The sequence below is a fragment of the Neofelis nebulosa genome, chromosome 1, assembly GCF_028018385.1.
Source record: "Neofelis nebulosa isolate mNeoNeb1 chromosome 1, mNeoNeb1.pri, whole genome shotgun sequence".
In the NCBI taxonomy this organism is placed as follows: Eukaryota; Metazoa; Chordata; class Mammalia; order Carnivora; family Felidae; genus Neofelis; species Neofelis nebulosa.
The window spans coordinates 27,253,085-27,268,855 of NC_080782.1; the positions used below are offsets into that span (position 1 = coordinate 27,253,085).

At 42.9% G+C, this 15,771-nt stretch overlaps 1 protein-coding gene across 1 annotated transcript in view; it reads right to left on the bottom strand.

Moving 5' to 3' along the window:
* Positions 1–15,771, bottom strand: part of ADAMTS12 (ADAM metallopeptidase with thrombospondin type 1 motif 12) — a 344,768-nt gene that overhangs the window by 15,863 nt on the left and 313,134 nt on the right. The window contains exons 20-22 of the mRNA XM_058716861.1: positions 11,153–11,305; positions 6,899–7,075; positions 2,623–2,766 (exon numbers count right to left, since the gene is read on the bottom strand). Of these exons, the coding sequence (XP_058572844.1) occupies positions 2,623–2,766; positions 6,899–7,075; positions 11,153–11,305 (474 nt within the window). The remainder of the gene's footprint in view (positions 1–2,622; positions 2,767–6,898; positions 7,076–11,152; positions 11,306–15,771) is intronic.

Here is a 15,771-nt window from a genome sequence, read left to right on the forward strand (position 1 = left end):
CTTTCTCTGGCATGCTAAGTCAACTGTAAGTCTGCCTATCTGCTTCTAGCAGATACTACCTGAGTGCCAAAATGAGAAGCAGACCATATTATAGGTAAATGGAGGGGGGGTGTTTTTGACAATTTTCTTTCCTCACTTAGTTCCCTAAGAACAGGATATGCTTCACACATCATTATTATAATATTTACTGGGCTATCATTATCTTTCTTGCCAAAAAGAAACTGTTGAGCTAAATAATAAGGTACAAGAGCCTCAGGGAATTGACAGACTTAATTCATCCGTAGGGGTGCCTGGGTGGCTCAGTCAGTTGAGCATCTGACTCTTGGTTTTGGCTCAGGTCATAATCTCATGGTCCATGGGTTTGAGCACCACATTGGGCTCTGTGCTGACAGCATGGAGACTGCTTGGGATTCTCTGTCTCCCTCTCTGCCCCTTCCCAGCTTGTGCACTCTCTGTTTCTCAAAAATAAATAAATAAATAAATAGGTATTTTTTTAAAATGTTCATCTGTAGTTGTTAATCTTCTATGGGATTTTGTGTTCCTGAATGGGGCCAAAGTTATAACATTTTCATAATAGTTCACATGGTATGAATTATTTTCTTCTAATGGTCACATTTGATTTGATTAGTGATGCTTATATTGTTATATAGGGTTCCAGGGTATTTTTGAAGAGCTTAATCCTGAAACACATATTTATTTGTTGGGTAAAGCCTTTTCAGGTTTTGAAATCAAAGATGGATAAAGAAAATTGGTTTTGGAATAACTGAATTTCTAGTGAACAGGAAATAAAGTCATTTTTCAAGGGAGATGCCAAATGTAAAGTGATTAAATTATATTTACATGAAAAAAAGTAAAATTGCATGTGACATTTTCTGTTGTTCACATGGCCCATGGGGACAGGGTGAAAGCCAGCTACTGGCCCTGGCACACAGTTTAGCAGGTTTCAAAAACAAAAGCTTGTCCTGACACCAGTATCTTCTTTGGCAATTCATTATGAATCAGTATTAGATGCCAATGAAGACAGGGAATCGATAGAAAATATGATGTGCCCTGTCTACCTACTGAAGTGGTTGACATCATTCTTCTTTGCCTACTGGAAATTTTTTAAGCTATGGGTATAATAAAATATGCATTTTTAATTTTTTGCAGGCTAAGTGATTAATGGACAATGTTCCTTTAGCAATAATATATCATCTTGTTCTTCCTGGATTTGAGCAGGTATTATCCAGAGACCAGCACAATCTTGAGTTGGATGTACCAGTAGAAGCCTTTTTCAAGAGTACTTGCCAGAGTGTGAATTGATTATAGCTATGCAGGAGCAACTATACAGCAATGAACAGTGAGAATCACTAAGAATATAGCAGCTTAAAAATATGTGGGGGCATTATGTTTGTCAAAATACTGCATTGGCCTGTGTTATAACTATCAAAATATGCTTAAACAAGAACAAGTTTTACATTACAAAATATTAACAGTTGAGGGATTTGTATATCAGATCCTCTTGGCTCCCCTTGTTCCCCAGGTGTTGGCCATTGATCTGCCCCAGCTGAGATGGTAACTAACTTCATGAAAGCATAGTCTATTGGCCTGCACCTCCTATGCCCATGCTGTGTGCCTCTCACCTCTTGATTCTGGGCTTTTCTGGCTGAGACATGTGACATGGTGGGGCCTGCCCAATGCCCACACATGAATAGCCCAAGACAACAGGGGATATTAGCCATCTGAGAGAAGACTTTTTACTCAATCCTAAGAGATAGGAACCAGTAAATCATCTTCTCCCTTCTTGCCCCTGGACAAACTACCCTAAGAGAGTTCATATAGCTAGCTTTTTGAAGGTCTTCTTTTGAGAGCAACCAGTTGTTCCTGACACCAAGCAACAGTCAGTTAGGACAAGTGGTCAGTCTGGTAATGCACCACCTCATATTTGATCCATTCTTTCCCTGTCTCCTTCCTCTTTCCTATCACCCCTGATTTTCTGGTATTGTATTTCCTAATAAAGTGTTAGCTTTGGTCTTAGGACTCTGTTTTCTAGAGAATTCAGGATATGACAAATCAAAGTGCTGGGAGAATCTGTCTATGGGAGGATTTTCTTTGTTTTCAGGGTCACTGATACAGTTATTTTTATAACAAACAAACTTTGTGACAATAATAAATCTTTCTCTCATTTACAGTTTGTTTGTCTCTCCATCAAACAGACTGGCCATCTGGCAAACTGATCTGTGAATTGACATGATCTGAAACTCAGGAAATCACGCTAAGCCTCCAGCTTCAGGGCATTAACAACTCCTGTTTGCTTCAGGAAAAGCCACAGGATCCAAGGTATTGAGACCCAAAACTGCTTTTCCTTGGGCTTTGTGCCTCTGAGATCATGTTGGTATTTGATCTGCTTTCTATTGAATGTATTTGAAGTTTTCTCTTCAAGACAGTAAACATTGACCACATGTCAGCAAGGATCAACTTTCAGCAGATTTAGAAGAATTAATGGCAGAAGAGTACTGGAACTAAATCAATGGATTTGCTGAACATTTTCCATGAATATATATTACCTTGTAAATCAAAAGAAAATAAATACTATTTTTTAAAAGACTAAAATAAATTGAAGGGACTATAACCGGCTCTTACCAGGTCCCAGTTCCCAGTGGCCCAATGACAACAAGGATGGCTGTTGCAGGGTGCGGTGGATGTGGGCCTTTTCGTCCAGTCACAGAGACCTCCTAGACAAATCACTCCTCTCTCCTGAACTCCACCTCCACAGGACCTGGAACACTGATATATCACAAGGATGAGGTTAGGTAAAGATCGCATGGTGACATTTTCAGTGATAAGAGAAGACCTTTTTATTATCATTTGTGTTGCATACAGGATTGTTAAGAATATTAGTATATATATTGGAATCTGCAACATATATGCCAGGTTCCTTACAGTGACCAAATGGCAGTGATGAAATAAAATTTAGAGAAAGGAGATTGATAAAGGACATTCTAAGGATATGAGGAAGAGAAAAAAAATCAGAAGATGCCAAATAGTTTGATGGAAAATAGTATGCCAAACAGAAGGGATATTGGTTAAAAACCTAAATGAGAGGTCATGCCAGAATGGACATAATGTTATTTGCATTTTGCCTTCTGGCACAAGTATCTATAAACCAAAATGCAAAATGTAGATGTTTTTCTTGTGACTAGTTCTGACAGTCCAAACAGGGACACATTTGCAATACGATTATGTTAATCTCCTCTTCCGATGGGATTCAGTCTTCCTTACCCACTACATAGAACTTTAGAACTAAATATGTCCATATCCAGAATAAGGAAATTGATGGGTTTGCCCAGGGGTCTGATGCATTGGCTGTCATGCTCACAAGATAAATTTGAGACGACAGGCTGGATTCCTAAAGGGATACAACTCTAAAATGTGTCAGGTTTTTGTTCACTAGTATAATTTTATAAGATCTATTGTCTCATTTTCATAAGGTTTCTAGGAGGAAATTACATAATCCACCAAGAATCTTTGAAAAATACTTTGAGGGGCACCTGGATGGCTCAGTCAGTTAAGCGTCCAACTCTTGGTTTCAATTCAGGGCATGATCTTATGGTTCATGATTTCAAGCCCTGTGTCAGGCTCTGCACTGACATTGCAAAGCCTGCTTGGGATTCTCTCTCTCCCTTTCTCTCTCTGCTCCTACCTCACTTCTGCATGAGCTCTCTCTCTCAAAATAAAGAAATAAACCTTTAAAAAAAGTACTTTGAGGGATGCCTGGATGGCTCGGTCAGTGAAACATCTGACTCTTGATTTCGGCTCAGGTCCTGATCTCATGGTTTGGTTGGGTGAGATCGAGCCCCACGTCAGGCTCTGCACTGACAGCATGGACCTTGCTTGGGATTCTCTCTCTGCCCCTCCCCTGCTCTCTTGCTCTCCCTCTCTTTCTCTCAAAAATAAATAAACATGAAAAAAAATTTTTTAAAGAACCTTGAAAAATCTTTATTGTATGGTAACAACAACAACAAAATAATTATGGTTGCCAACATCTCCCCCATTATATCAGGCATGACATATGTAGTGGTACCATAGGAAACAGGGTAATTACATATAATTAACCCTTTCTGTTCAATAAAAGAACTAAGCTATTGATTTCATGGTATTCCAACTTTGAGAGTCAACATGGATTTTTCCAATTTATTCTATCTCTTTTTAATCCTATCTGAGGAGAGAAGGGAGGGATTCCCCCATTGGAGATCATTCTACCTACACGTGTACATATAGATTCAGGGCCATCTGGCCAAGTAATATCTAGGAAAGGAGGTGAAGAAAGTGTAAACCAGTGATTCTCCAAGTGTGGTCTCCAGATCAGCAACTTCAGCATCTTCTAGATACTTGTTAGAAATGAAGAATTCAGGCTCCACCCCAGACCTCCAAACTAGACACTCTGGGAATGGGGTCCAGCCATCTGTGTATTAAGAAACCCCCAGGTGATTCTGAAGTGAGCTAAAGTTTGAGAACCTCTGGTGTAGGGACATTCCAACAGCTGAAATGCCTCTTCCATGCAGGCAGTATGGGCTGGCTGACATACCAAAGGGGCCCACAGTCTCATGATGGCAGCCTGCTAGAGAGTGTGTATAGACAAGGCAGCATCATGCATCAGGGAAAGCACCTAAGGGTGCTCAGACCCTCAAAAGCTCAAGAGAAATATTTTTGCATTTCCATGTCCTCTGCTTCCTCAGAGGGAAGTCTTCCAACTGTGTGGCTTACTCAGAACAGAATACTACTTTAGAAAGGAGGGTTTGGGGAGACCTTCAGGGAACAGTGCCTGATTAGGGCTCCCAGAAGCTACTGAGGAAGCATAAAGAATACATCTTTTTCATAACCAAAAAGCAGATCTCATTGCTCATCTTTAAAAACCTGCCAATGCCGTTTCTCTGACAAGGCGATCTAGGCTCCTCTGCAAATTCCTGGATTCTGAAAGCTGTATAGTGATTCTGAAGGCTCATTATACGTGGAAGTCTTAGAGGCCTCAGTCCAGAGCATGGGAGTAGCAGGCACTTTATATGCCCCAGAGCTGAGCAGGTAAGGAGAAGAAAGAGGGGACAGTAGTGGCTGCTGCCCCCTCCCCCCTCCAAACACCAGGTATTGGCCCAGGGCCTCAGGAATAAGTATGGCTGCTTGACATTGTAGGCAGTAAGTAGCTGTAGGGGGCTCAGTCTTCTGTAAGCTTTGACTCTAACTCTGTGTTCTACAGTTGTAATTCACTACCTTCCTTTCCAGGGCACGTGGAAGGTTTGGTTTCCTCCAAAATAGTTATTGATTCACTCTTCCTCCTTAGTTTACTCTTTGTTCAGTGCTTATTGAATTAATGTCTATGGTAGAAAGCACACTGGCACTGGAGTCTACCTTATGCTTAAACAAATACTCCCCCATTTATTTTCTAGTTGTGTGACCTCATGTAAGTTTCTTAACCTCCAAGTTTCAATTTCTTCATCTATAAAATGGAATTAATAAAGCCTACCATTCAGATTGTTGTGAAAATTAAACCAAGTATTGGGAATGCAAACTGGTGCAGCCACTCTGGAAAACAGTGTGGAGGTTCCTCAAAAAATTAAAAATAGATCTACCCTATGACCCAACAATAGCACTGCTAGGAATTTACCCAAGGGATACAGGAGTGCTGATGCATAGGGGCAGTTGTACCCCAATGTTTATAGCAGCACTTTCAACAATAGCCAAATTATGGAAAGAGCCAAAATGTCCATCAACTGATGAATGGATAAAGAAATTGTGGTTTATTTACACAATGGAATACTACGTGGCAATGAGAAAGAATGAAATATGGCCTTTTGTAGCAACGTGGATGGAACTGGAGAGTGTGATGCTAAGTGAAATAAGTCATACAGAGAAAGACAGATATCATATGTTTTCACTCTTATGTGGATCCTGAGAAACTTAACAGAAGACCATGAGGGAGGGGAAGGAAAAAAAAAAGTTAGAGAGGGAGGGAGCAAACCATAAGAGACTCTTAAAAAGTGAGAACAAACTGAGGGTTGATGGGAGTGGGAGGGAGGGGAAAGTGGGTGATGGGCATTGAGAAGGGCACCTGTTGGGATGAGCACTGGGTGTTGTATAGAAAACAATTTGACAATAAATTTCATATTAAAAAAAAAGAAAATTAAACGAACTATGGTAGGTAAAATGCTTAGCCCATAGACACACTCAAAATATGCTGGGTTCCTTTTTTTCTCTTCTTTCTACCATGCATGGGTATGGTTGGGAGTTTTTAGTTTGTTTGTTTTGTTTTGTTTTGTTAGCTGTTGAGGTATTTGCATATTGGCGAATAAGATTATTATACTTCACCAAAGAACAGACACTTTGTTTTCATGTGCTGAAGTAGGACAAAGACCCAGTAGAGTCTGGGCCCTTACAAAACAGAGGACATACAGACAGGCACAAGCACACTTCCTTTTATTTGTGTAAACAATGATCTGGGCATTCAACTGAGAAGTGGAACTCTAAAATAAACTGTGTGTGGGAAGGACCTGACCAATACCCCCAGTTCAATTGCAGAGGCCTAGGAGAGAGGCATGTGAGGCTCTGCCCTAAATGACTTTCATCAGAGTGGTCCATGTACATTTCCCCAACATGAATCTCAACTCCCCAGTATGTCCACTGGGAGACTGGGTTGTAATAAAACACTGAATTATCACGTTTGAAACCACCAATTGTTGTGGCCTGTTGACCTGTTGTTGTTGTTGTTGACCTGTTCAGCCTTCTCCACACAGCATTAGGCCACTGAATGGAGGCCAGTCATTGCCACGACGCACGCGTGGTCTTCCCTGACTTCTAGTCTCACATGGTAACACAGGGATTCACATTTTCCTGGTTGTGTGGATGATGTCTCTGGAGGCCATACCTGGCTCCAGGGCTCCACCTGCCACTCCTCACAGGGCTCCATGTTACAGCTCATGCTCAGTGGGGGAGGAATGCCGGCCAGGAACTGGCAGTGAAATGGCCTCAGGCTCCGGTGGTCCCGGCTGTCCACACATTGAATCTCCCGGATCTGGAAGCCCCCGCTGCAGTTTCTGGAGCACTGCATGGAAAGGGAGAGAAAAGGGGATACTTGAGTCCCTGGTGTCAGGCTTTGGATCCTCCATATCCCAGGGAGTTTCTCAGAGAGCCGTGAAGTTCCAGGGTTCCAGCCATGAAGAAGGATTAAGTCTAGCTCAAGTGTACTGTTTCCCTCACAGGCCCTCTAGAAGGAATCACTTAAACAGCTCCCAAAGATGGGGCTCCCCATGTCCAAAAACACAGGCATGGCAATGTGAGAACCAGGTGGCGAGTCCAGTTCTGTCACTCACTTATTGTGAGATGTTGGGCAAGTCACAGAAAAATTCTGAGCCTCAGGTGTCATATCGATAAACTGGGACAATAACTGTTATCTCACAGCACTGTCGTGAAGGTCACAGACACTGGGGTTAGGTGCCTGCTGGTGCAGTGTGTGCCCCAGTAGGCAGCCATTCCCTCTGGTGTGCATTCATCTGGGGTGAAGGGGAACTCTCGGCCAACCCACACCAATCCGCCCTCAGAATCCTGCTAAAAACCTGTTTTCTCCACGTCTCTGAAGGCAAGATGGGTTATGCTTTGTCAGATGAAGGGCCGACATGAGGGAAGTAACTGGAATAACTACTCAGTGGTTTGACTCCCAGAAGTGAGCAAACCCTGGGTTTGTCCCTACTACCCTCCTTCCTCCTGTAGCTAACATCACCTGCCTTCGTCACTGAGAGTTTGCTCAGCACAGGCCCCCTGAAAGCCATTACAAGGCTCTCCTCACTGCCCCCCTCCCCCATGCCCACACCTTGTGTAGCAGCCCCGGCATCCTGCTCAGTCTCAGGTCACTGCGGGCTGCTGACTCCTTAAAATCATGATCAACACTGATGTGCCAGCATCCGCCAAACCAGGGTTTGCACAGCCGATTCTGAAGTAGACCTATTCTCTGACCTCTCGGATTTTGGGAGCTATTCCATCCTCCACCTAGATTTTACTTGATCATAACTTGAACTTCCAAGACTTGGTCTCCAATCTCTTTAGAATGCTAGTGCCAGCCGAATCCCTTCCGTTCATCTTGCCCCCATCTCCTAGTCTCTCCTGATCCTGTCCTTGCCTGGCCTGTCTTGTCACCCTCCACTGTCAGGTAGGGACTGGAGGTAGGAAGGAGGGGAACAGACCCCTGTGCTCCTCAGCCTTTTGCCTCCAACCTCTCTGTGGGTTAACAGTACATCCCCGTGGTCTTTATGTCCTGAATGTTCCTCCCTCTACTCTTTACATTACACGCTACTGCTCTTCTTTTAGCCCTCAGCTTAGATGTCATCTCCTCAGAGAGGCCCTCCTGGAATGCCTTTATCCGAAGGAGGCTCTCCTTCTTGTAATTTCTCTCAGCTCCTTGTCCATTTCTATCACAGGAACTTGAAATGTGGAACAATTTTTATTCATTCTGTGTGTCCTTTCTCTTACACTCTCACTGCCATGAAATCGGACCCCTATCTGCCCTGGTTCCCACTGTGCCCCAAGCATCTAGCATGGTGCCAGGCACAGAGGGTCCGTACAGATTTGTTGAGTGCATATATGAATTCCGAGGGGGTTTCCAAGTGGGCTAAGGAGACCCTGGTCACTGCAGCAATGAAGAGCACCTTTAATCTCCCCATCCTCCCATCTAGTATCTCATTAGCTTGGCTAAACTTGGCTGAGAAAGTGCACCAGCAAGAAAGTGTGTGCATGCTGTAAGGTATCTGGCCCCTCTCTACACAGTGAAAAATGGTGCTCTTTCTGGCCATGGTGGAATAGTGATAACTACAGGGTTTGGGATCGTGAAAGAAAATTCCTCAAACTTTCAGTAGAGGTACACCCCAAAGACAGTTCCCCCTTCTTCTGCCACCTGCAGATTGTGCTAAGTCACCTGACTTCAAACCTTGGGCTGTAACATAGAAAGATGCTGGCCCATGTGACAAGGGACAGACTGAGGCTCTAATGCCACCATAAATTGAGTGTTCAACTTCTTAGAGATAAACAATGCTTGCCAGACAGCACCCCTCCCCAAAGAAAAACAAGCCAATAACCTCACTTTCCTGCCATGTAGTGAGTACACAAAGGAAAAAATAACTGTCAATTTGAAATCAGCCACAGAGCAAATGAGGGAGCCTGCTAATAATTTCCACACAAAGAGGTCATTTGTCTGACAAAACAGATTTCTGGGAAATAGCACATGGTGAAGTAACAGGATTCTTTATTAGGACAAGGGAGTTTTATAAGACATTAATTATAAAATTGGATTTTATTTTCCTATTTTTCATTCGTTGCTGCAATCTATTATTCCTAATTTAATTTTCAAGCTAGCATTACCCCTTTTGTTAGAGTATTCACATTCAATGGGAAATAAACTTCATTAATATGCTGAAGTAAATAATAAGGGAAGACACTCACTAAATCTCTGACTTTTTGGTTCCATTTTCAAAACAGCCTCTGATTCAGTTAGCAAGAAAGAAGTGGCAGGATATTAAATCACTCCACTTCTAGTGCTGTTTTGCCTTGTATGCTGAATGCCAATTATTATATTAATTTTTTTACAGCCTTAGAGGAGGGTAATTTGTATTAATGTTTCCTCACCTGGAACCTGTGGACTAGACTGAGGACCGGAGTCAGACTAATGAGAACAGAAAGCCTGGCCAACACCTTATTGTGACCAAACAGGCCTGACTGTTTTCTAGTTATGGCATCAATTTAACTAGTGTGATCTACAGACCAGATAGAATGAAAAATACCCTCAGCTTATAGGAGCCATTGGCAGAGATATGAAATGAAAACACAATTCTGTGATTCTCCCTTGTGGTGTTTTTGATTTGTGGAGTCATCCTGATATCCTTTCCATGTTGGACTCATACAGAGTGCTCAGTCGAGTATAGAGGAATTAGTGAGCATAGCATTGGGAGGGCAGTAGGTTGCACTCAGGTGTGACCCCGAGGGCAAATTGCCACCTGAGTTCACATGGATTAATCACTTCTCTTCTCTCAGCCTCTGTTTCTCCATCAGTATGGAAAGGAAAATAAACTAGATGATTAAACTATCCCAACATTCTAGAGGGTTATACGTGTACGGGATCGCTGCATTTGTATTCTGTTTTGATTTCAGAACACTTTCTTGCTTTCCAAGTTGAACCAAATACTAAATTTGGATACAACTTTTTCTTCTGTTCCTTTACTTATGCTGAACAGATTCACAAGACCCTTAAGATTAAATAATTCACTCCAAAAATTCTAAGTTGAACAGCATGAAAATGAGTAGAAGGAATAATGAATAATGATTATATTTATATATAAAGATTACCTCATAAGTTGCTCATGATCTAGTGAGGGCACAATGGAGGATATGGTCAGTTTCACTTAAAGAGGTCAGGAAAGGACTAAATAAAGGAGCCAAGTTTTGAGCTGAAGCATATAGGATATGTAGATGCTCGCTTTATCCCCCAGGGGCTGGCTCAGCCCCAGGCTAGGTTAGGCCTGGTTAGTGCCCAAAAGCACCAAGGCTAACAAATCCAAAAACCTGATACAGTGTCTCACAAGGGACCATGCAGACAACACAGCAAAATGAGTAACCATAGCCAGATTAGCAGAGGACAGCAAAACCACCTTGCAAAAAGATAGTACGGGAAGTACACTTTGAGAGACCAATGTTTTCCTTGTGTCTAGCCTTCTTGTCATTTGGGTCTGGAAGATTGAAAAGCACATTTGCTTTGTGAGCAGCTGCTGCGTCATGACTTAATTATACATGTGATGATGTATCATTGTAATTACAATGGTAAATTTAACTAACTCAGAAATAATGTTGCATGCTGGACAAGCAATTAATTACACAAATTTAACTTTTTATGCCAGTTTATCTGGGCAGAGCAAAGACAGGCAGCTAAAAACATGTGGTTTAATAAAAACTCTGTACTGGTTCTAAGACTATTGTGTAACTTCGAGTAGGCCTATGGGGATGTCTTTGGTTACTCATCCATTTCAGCAAAGAGGGCAGAGGGAGGTAGCAAGAGAGGAAGGGAGGAGAGACACTTACTTCAGCAAATGCTTAGATAAGGCTGTCCCCCTCCAGAACACCACAGAGCCAGATCAATTACCTTGCTCCAGTTCCCCACTTTCCAGCTGGCGCAGGGACGAAGGTGGCATCTCTTGGCAGGGTCAGGCCTCTGAAGGGCAGCACAGTCGGAATCCCTCTGGGTGCTGCATTCCACGCTTCTCCAGTAGGCCCCCAGCCCACAGGTGGTGGAGCACTGTGTGGCGAGGGGGGCAGAGAAGACAGAGGCTTAGGGCCACTTTCTCAGATGTATCTCACAACACTCTGAAGTCCAGTTCTCCACCTTGGATGCTCACCTAAATTCACAGAGCTTTTTAAAAAATATCATCGCTGGGGTCCCGCCCTAGACAAATTAATCTGAATTTCCCTGGGTAAGGTCTAGGCACTGGAGTAAAAAGAAATGTCCCAGGTGATTCTAATAAATAGCCAGTGATGAGAATCCCGGATTAGCAGGTGGATTAGCAAGTGGATTAGCAAACCAATGCAATGGAAATTTGCTTCTCTTTAAAAATTATCCTGGCATGAATGTCTGGGGGCTGTAGGCAAACTGCCCGCCACATTTCATACCAATGCTGCCGTTCATAGGGAATGTCAGATCCATACATCTGCCTGTTATAACACCGCAATGACATTATCTCACTTCCTCTCCCAGACAAACCTGTGGTTACACTGGTATTGTGACAGTGTAGAAAAAAACCCATGAGGCTTGGAGAGCTGGCTTGACAAAGAAGTAAAGCCTGGGGCTTTCTGCCATACACTGTCTGCTAGAGCAGTTCCTCTCAAACTTTAGTGTCCACAGGCATCACCTGGGACTTTGCTAAATGCAGATTCTGAGTCACTAGGTCTGGGGTGGAGCCGGAGGATGAGAGATCGTGTGAAACAGAACGGGGTCACCAGCTGAGGCCACCTCAGATTCTGCATGTCTGCCCAGCTCCCAGGTGATGCCAATGCTGTGAGTCCTCAGACCATGCTTGGGGGTTAGAAAGATGTTACAACTTAGTGCTTTTCACCACTTGCCCTATACGGGTACATACAGCCCATTCCTCATGTGATGTTTTAATTTATTCGCAATTCTTAAATACCTCAGGTATAGCAAGGGATCGCCTTGAAAACTACAGAAGCTTTCTTCTCCATAAGTTCTTTTATTCCATGTGCTTATTAATTCTTTCATACAGTTGGTTTTTCTTGCATCCCTTGTCCCCTACCCACCTTCAGAAGGAGGAGCTCTCCAGACACATGTAAAACACAGCTCTGGGCTAATTAAAAAAAAAACAAACAAAAAACAAAGGATGGAGGTTCCATCTATGACATTTTTGAAGGCTTCTTTTGATGAGTTACAAATAAAAACCAGCCTTACATTTTTCTCTCGCTGCAATTTCATCTTCCACATAATTTTGTGTGTCACTTTTTGCAAGTTCTTGTGTTATACACATATAGAACAACAGAGATTCTAGATGGATAACTTTACTATAGCATCATAGAAAGGAAGAGTAGAAATTAGCCTAGGTCATCATTTTTCCAGCTGGCCCATTTATGGAGGTAATCTCTCCTCCTGCTTAAAGTTCTTTAGGATGTGGTTCGTACCTAAGTTCCTAGCCCTTTCTCCTCTGTACTACATTATGTATATGTGTAATAGAGGTGATAACAGCCGAAGTACACTGACCACTGTCATAGGCTGATTGCACTAGTGGCCCACATTGGACACACATGCTGTCTGCAATGGGAATTTGCAGATCTTTTGTCAAGCGGTGGGATATACTTGCCCAGCTCTTGAATCAAGACTGTTCTTGTGAGTTTCTTTGGCCAATAAAATGCAGTGGATGATGTGCCACTTCTCAAGAGGACTCGCTAGTTTCAATTCTCTTTCTTGACCCCCTCTCTCTGCCATGAGAATAAAACAGGGCCAGATGCCGGAGGATGAGAGATCATGTGAAATAGAATGGGGTCACCCAGCTGAGGCCACCCCCGACCAGCCGGCCTGTAGCTGCCCCCACAGCCGATGCACGGCAAGACAAGCTGAGGTCAGCTAAGCTCAGCCCCAATCAACAGAATCTCTCAGCTGACCCACAGACTCGACGAAATCCTGAGGTTTTGTGGTGGTTTGTCATATAGCATTATTATAGCAATAGGCAATTGCTACAACTACATAACAGGTATCTTTCCTACACTTTCTTTAACCTTCTGAGATTCAGGGTACAATTACAGTTCTGCAACTGGCTAATTGTGTGGTCTTTTGCAACTTCCTAACTCCCTAGACTGTAAAACTGGTGATAACATTAGGACCACAGAAATTTGTGCACATGGTCAGGACTCTACAAATGTTACCTATTGAATACAACACAGCTGCAAGGTCAGCATATGAGTCTCACTTTCCAGATATCTGGGGTCCAGAGATAGAAGCAACATTCAAGGCCACATAGTGTGTTGTTAATTTCATATTATGACATAGAGAAAATATATTCGCCCCAATCCAGGAAAGGACCTAGTCAACTAAACTCCCAGGATAATGATAACCCGGTAAATCTCAAATGATGTCTATGATTCTTTGTACTGTATTTATGTGGCAACTAAATTCATGTTGTCTCTGGGGCTCTGAATTTAGTCCTAATAGATTCAGATCCCATGAGCAGACATTTAATTCTTTTTGAACACTTTTTTTCTTTTTATTCTTTTAAAAAAAAGTTTATTTATTTTGAGAGAGAGAGAGAGAGACAGAGACAGAGAATGCATAGAAGGGGGAGAGGGAGAGGGAAGAGAGGGAGAGAGAAAGAGAGAGAATCCCAAGCAGGATCCGAACTATCTGTGCAGAACCCCATGTGGGGTTTGATCTCATAAACTGTGAGATCATGACCTGAGTCGAAATCAAGAGTTAAATGCTTACCTGACTGAGTCACCCAGGCATCCCAATTTTTTTTCTTGTTTTGACAGTTTCTATTGAGGCAGCAGACAACAGCGCAAAGGTAATGCTGACAGGGGCAAATGCATGGGACACAGTACAAGAGACATGGAATGCCACCAGTTGTCATTAGTACGAGTTCCAAACTTGGAGTGGGCGATGAGACAAGAAAAAACCCTGGGGAGGTTGAAGGACAACTTCACTTTGTCCTGGAAACCTTCATCCTCATTACAGTTAGTGACCCTGTGGCAACCGAGGTACCAGGTCAAGGAGGAGATTTCCGGATGCTCAGAACTGGAACTAACCAGGAGGGCTGGATCAGCATCACGTGACAACTGCTGTGAATGGCTGTGGAAAATCAGACTGTCGCTTCCATTTACACAACTGCACAGCTTACACTTAGCTGAGTGACACAGGGGATCTGACTGGATGATGGGGCAATTCAATGAGATGTGATTTTCTGACGAAATACGAGCCATACCCTTGTACGCTGCATAGCACCTAGGTTTTCTGTTTTGCAAACAGATATCAGAGCAAACACTTACTGGGTGCTTCCTATATGCCCCATACTCTTCTGAGTACCTTACACATTGTTAGCCCTTTCATCCCCTCACAATCTCTGATTCAGGCATTGATACTGTCCTCATCATACATGAAGAAACTGATGCAGGGTGAGGACATATATAGTTAGCGGCTGAGCCAAGATTCCAACCCAGAAAGTCTGGTTTCAAGTTTTATGTGCATTTATAGTGTTAACCCCATTTTTATATCAATTCCTTAATTTTTGAAATCACAATTAGAGGAACACGTTGTATACAACGGGAAGTGTGAAGAGCCCTTCCACACAGGACAGAAAAGTGGGAGGAAACGGTGAGAACAATTTTCAGTCAAACAATAAGGAACTTTAGAAATTACTTCCAATCTTAATGATCAGGAAAGACTTTATGGCAGCTCATAGCTTGGTCCTGAAGAACAGGGGAGATTCTAAAAGGCAAAGGAGGAGGAGAAGGAAATTCCAGGCAGAGGGAACAGTGTAAAAAAAGGCATTAGACTGAGAGGAGCAGGAGGCTTAGGGAAAACTGAGCAGTTTAGATCTGCTGAAGCTTAAGATGATGAAACAGAGTGAAGCCAGTGTGGTTTGAAAGCTTGGTTATGTAATGTTGTAAAGGCTGTTGGAAGTCAGAGTGGATTTATCTGATCTGATATGTAATGAAGAGACATTAAAGATTTGTGAGCGGGAGTTTGGAATGATTAATTCCTTCAGAAGACTAAGTTGGCAGTCTTAACGTCTCTTGTGATTCGTGGAATGCGTTACAGTGGGGGGGGGGGCGGTGGTTGCTGGAGGCACACAGACCAGATAGGAGGCAAGAACAGTAACTGAGGGTCCTCCTTTTTTCACTGTTGGGGCACTAACTGGCATTTTGCAGTGGACATTTCTTCTTTATAAGAGACTTCCCTGAATGTCGCAGGGCTTTTATCATCTTTGGCTCTCAATGTTGAATGCTGGTAGTAGCCCCTCCACCATCACTGTAGCAAACACAAGCATTGCCGTCTTTTCCCAGTGCTTCCCACCATTAGATTGGAAACCACTGGCTCTAAACTAACAGGAAATAAACAGGAGATGATAGAAATGATAAGGTGACACTGACTTGTAAAACCGTTAAGGTTTTTATAGGGGGCTTGGGGAAGATTGGTATCAATGGGGTTTCTAAGCTGCAGTCATTGAGAGGCCGTCCTAAAGAAGCTTCAGAAATGGACAGAATAAA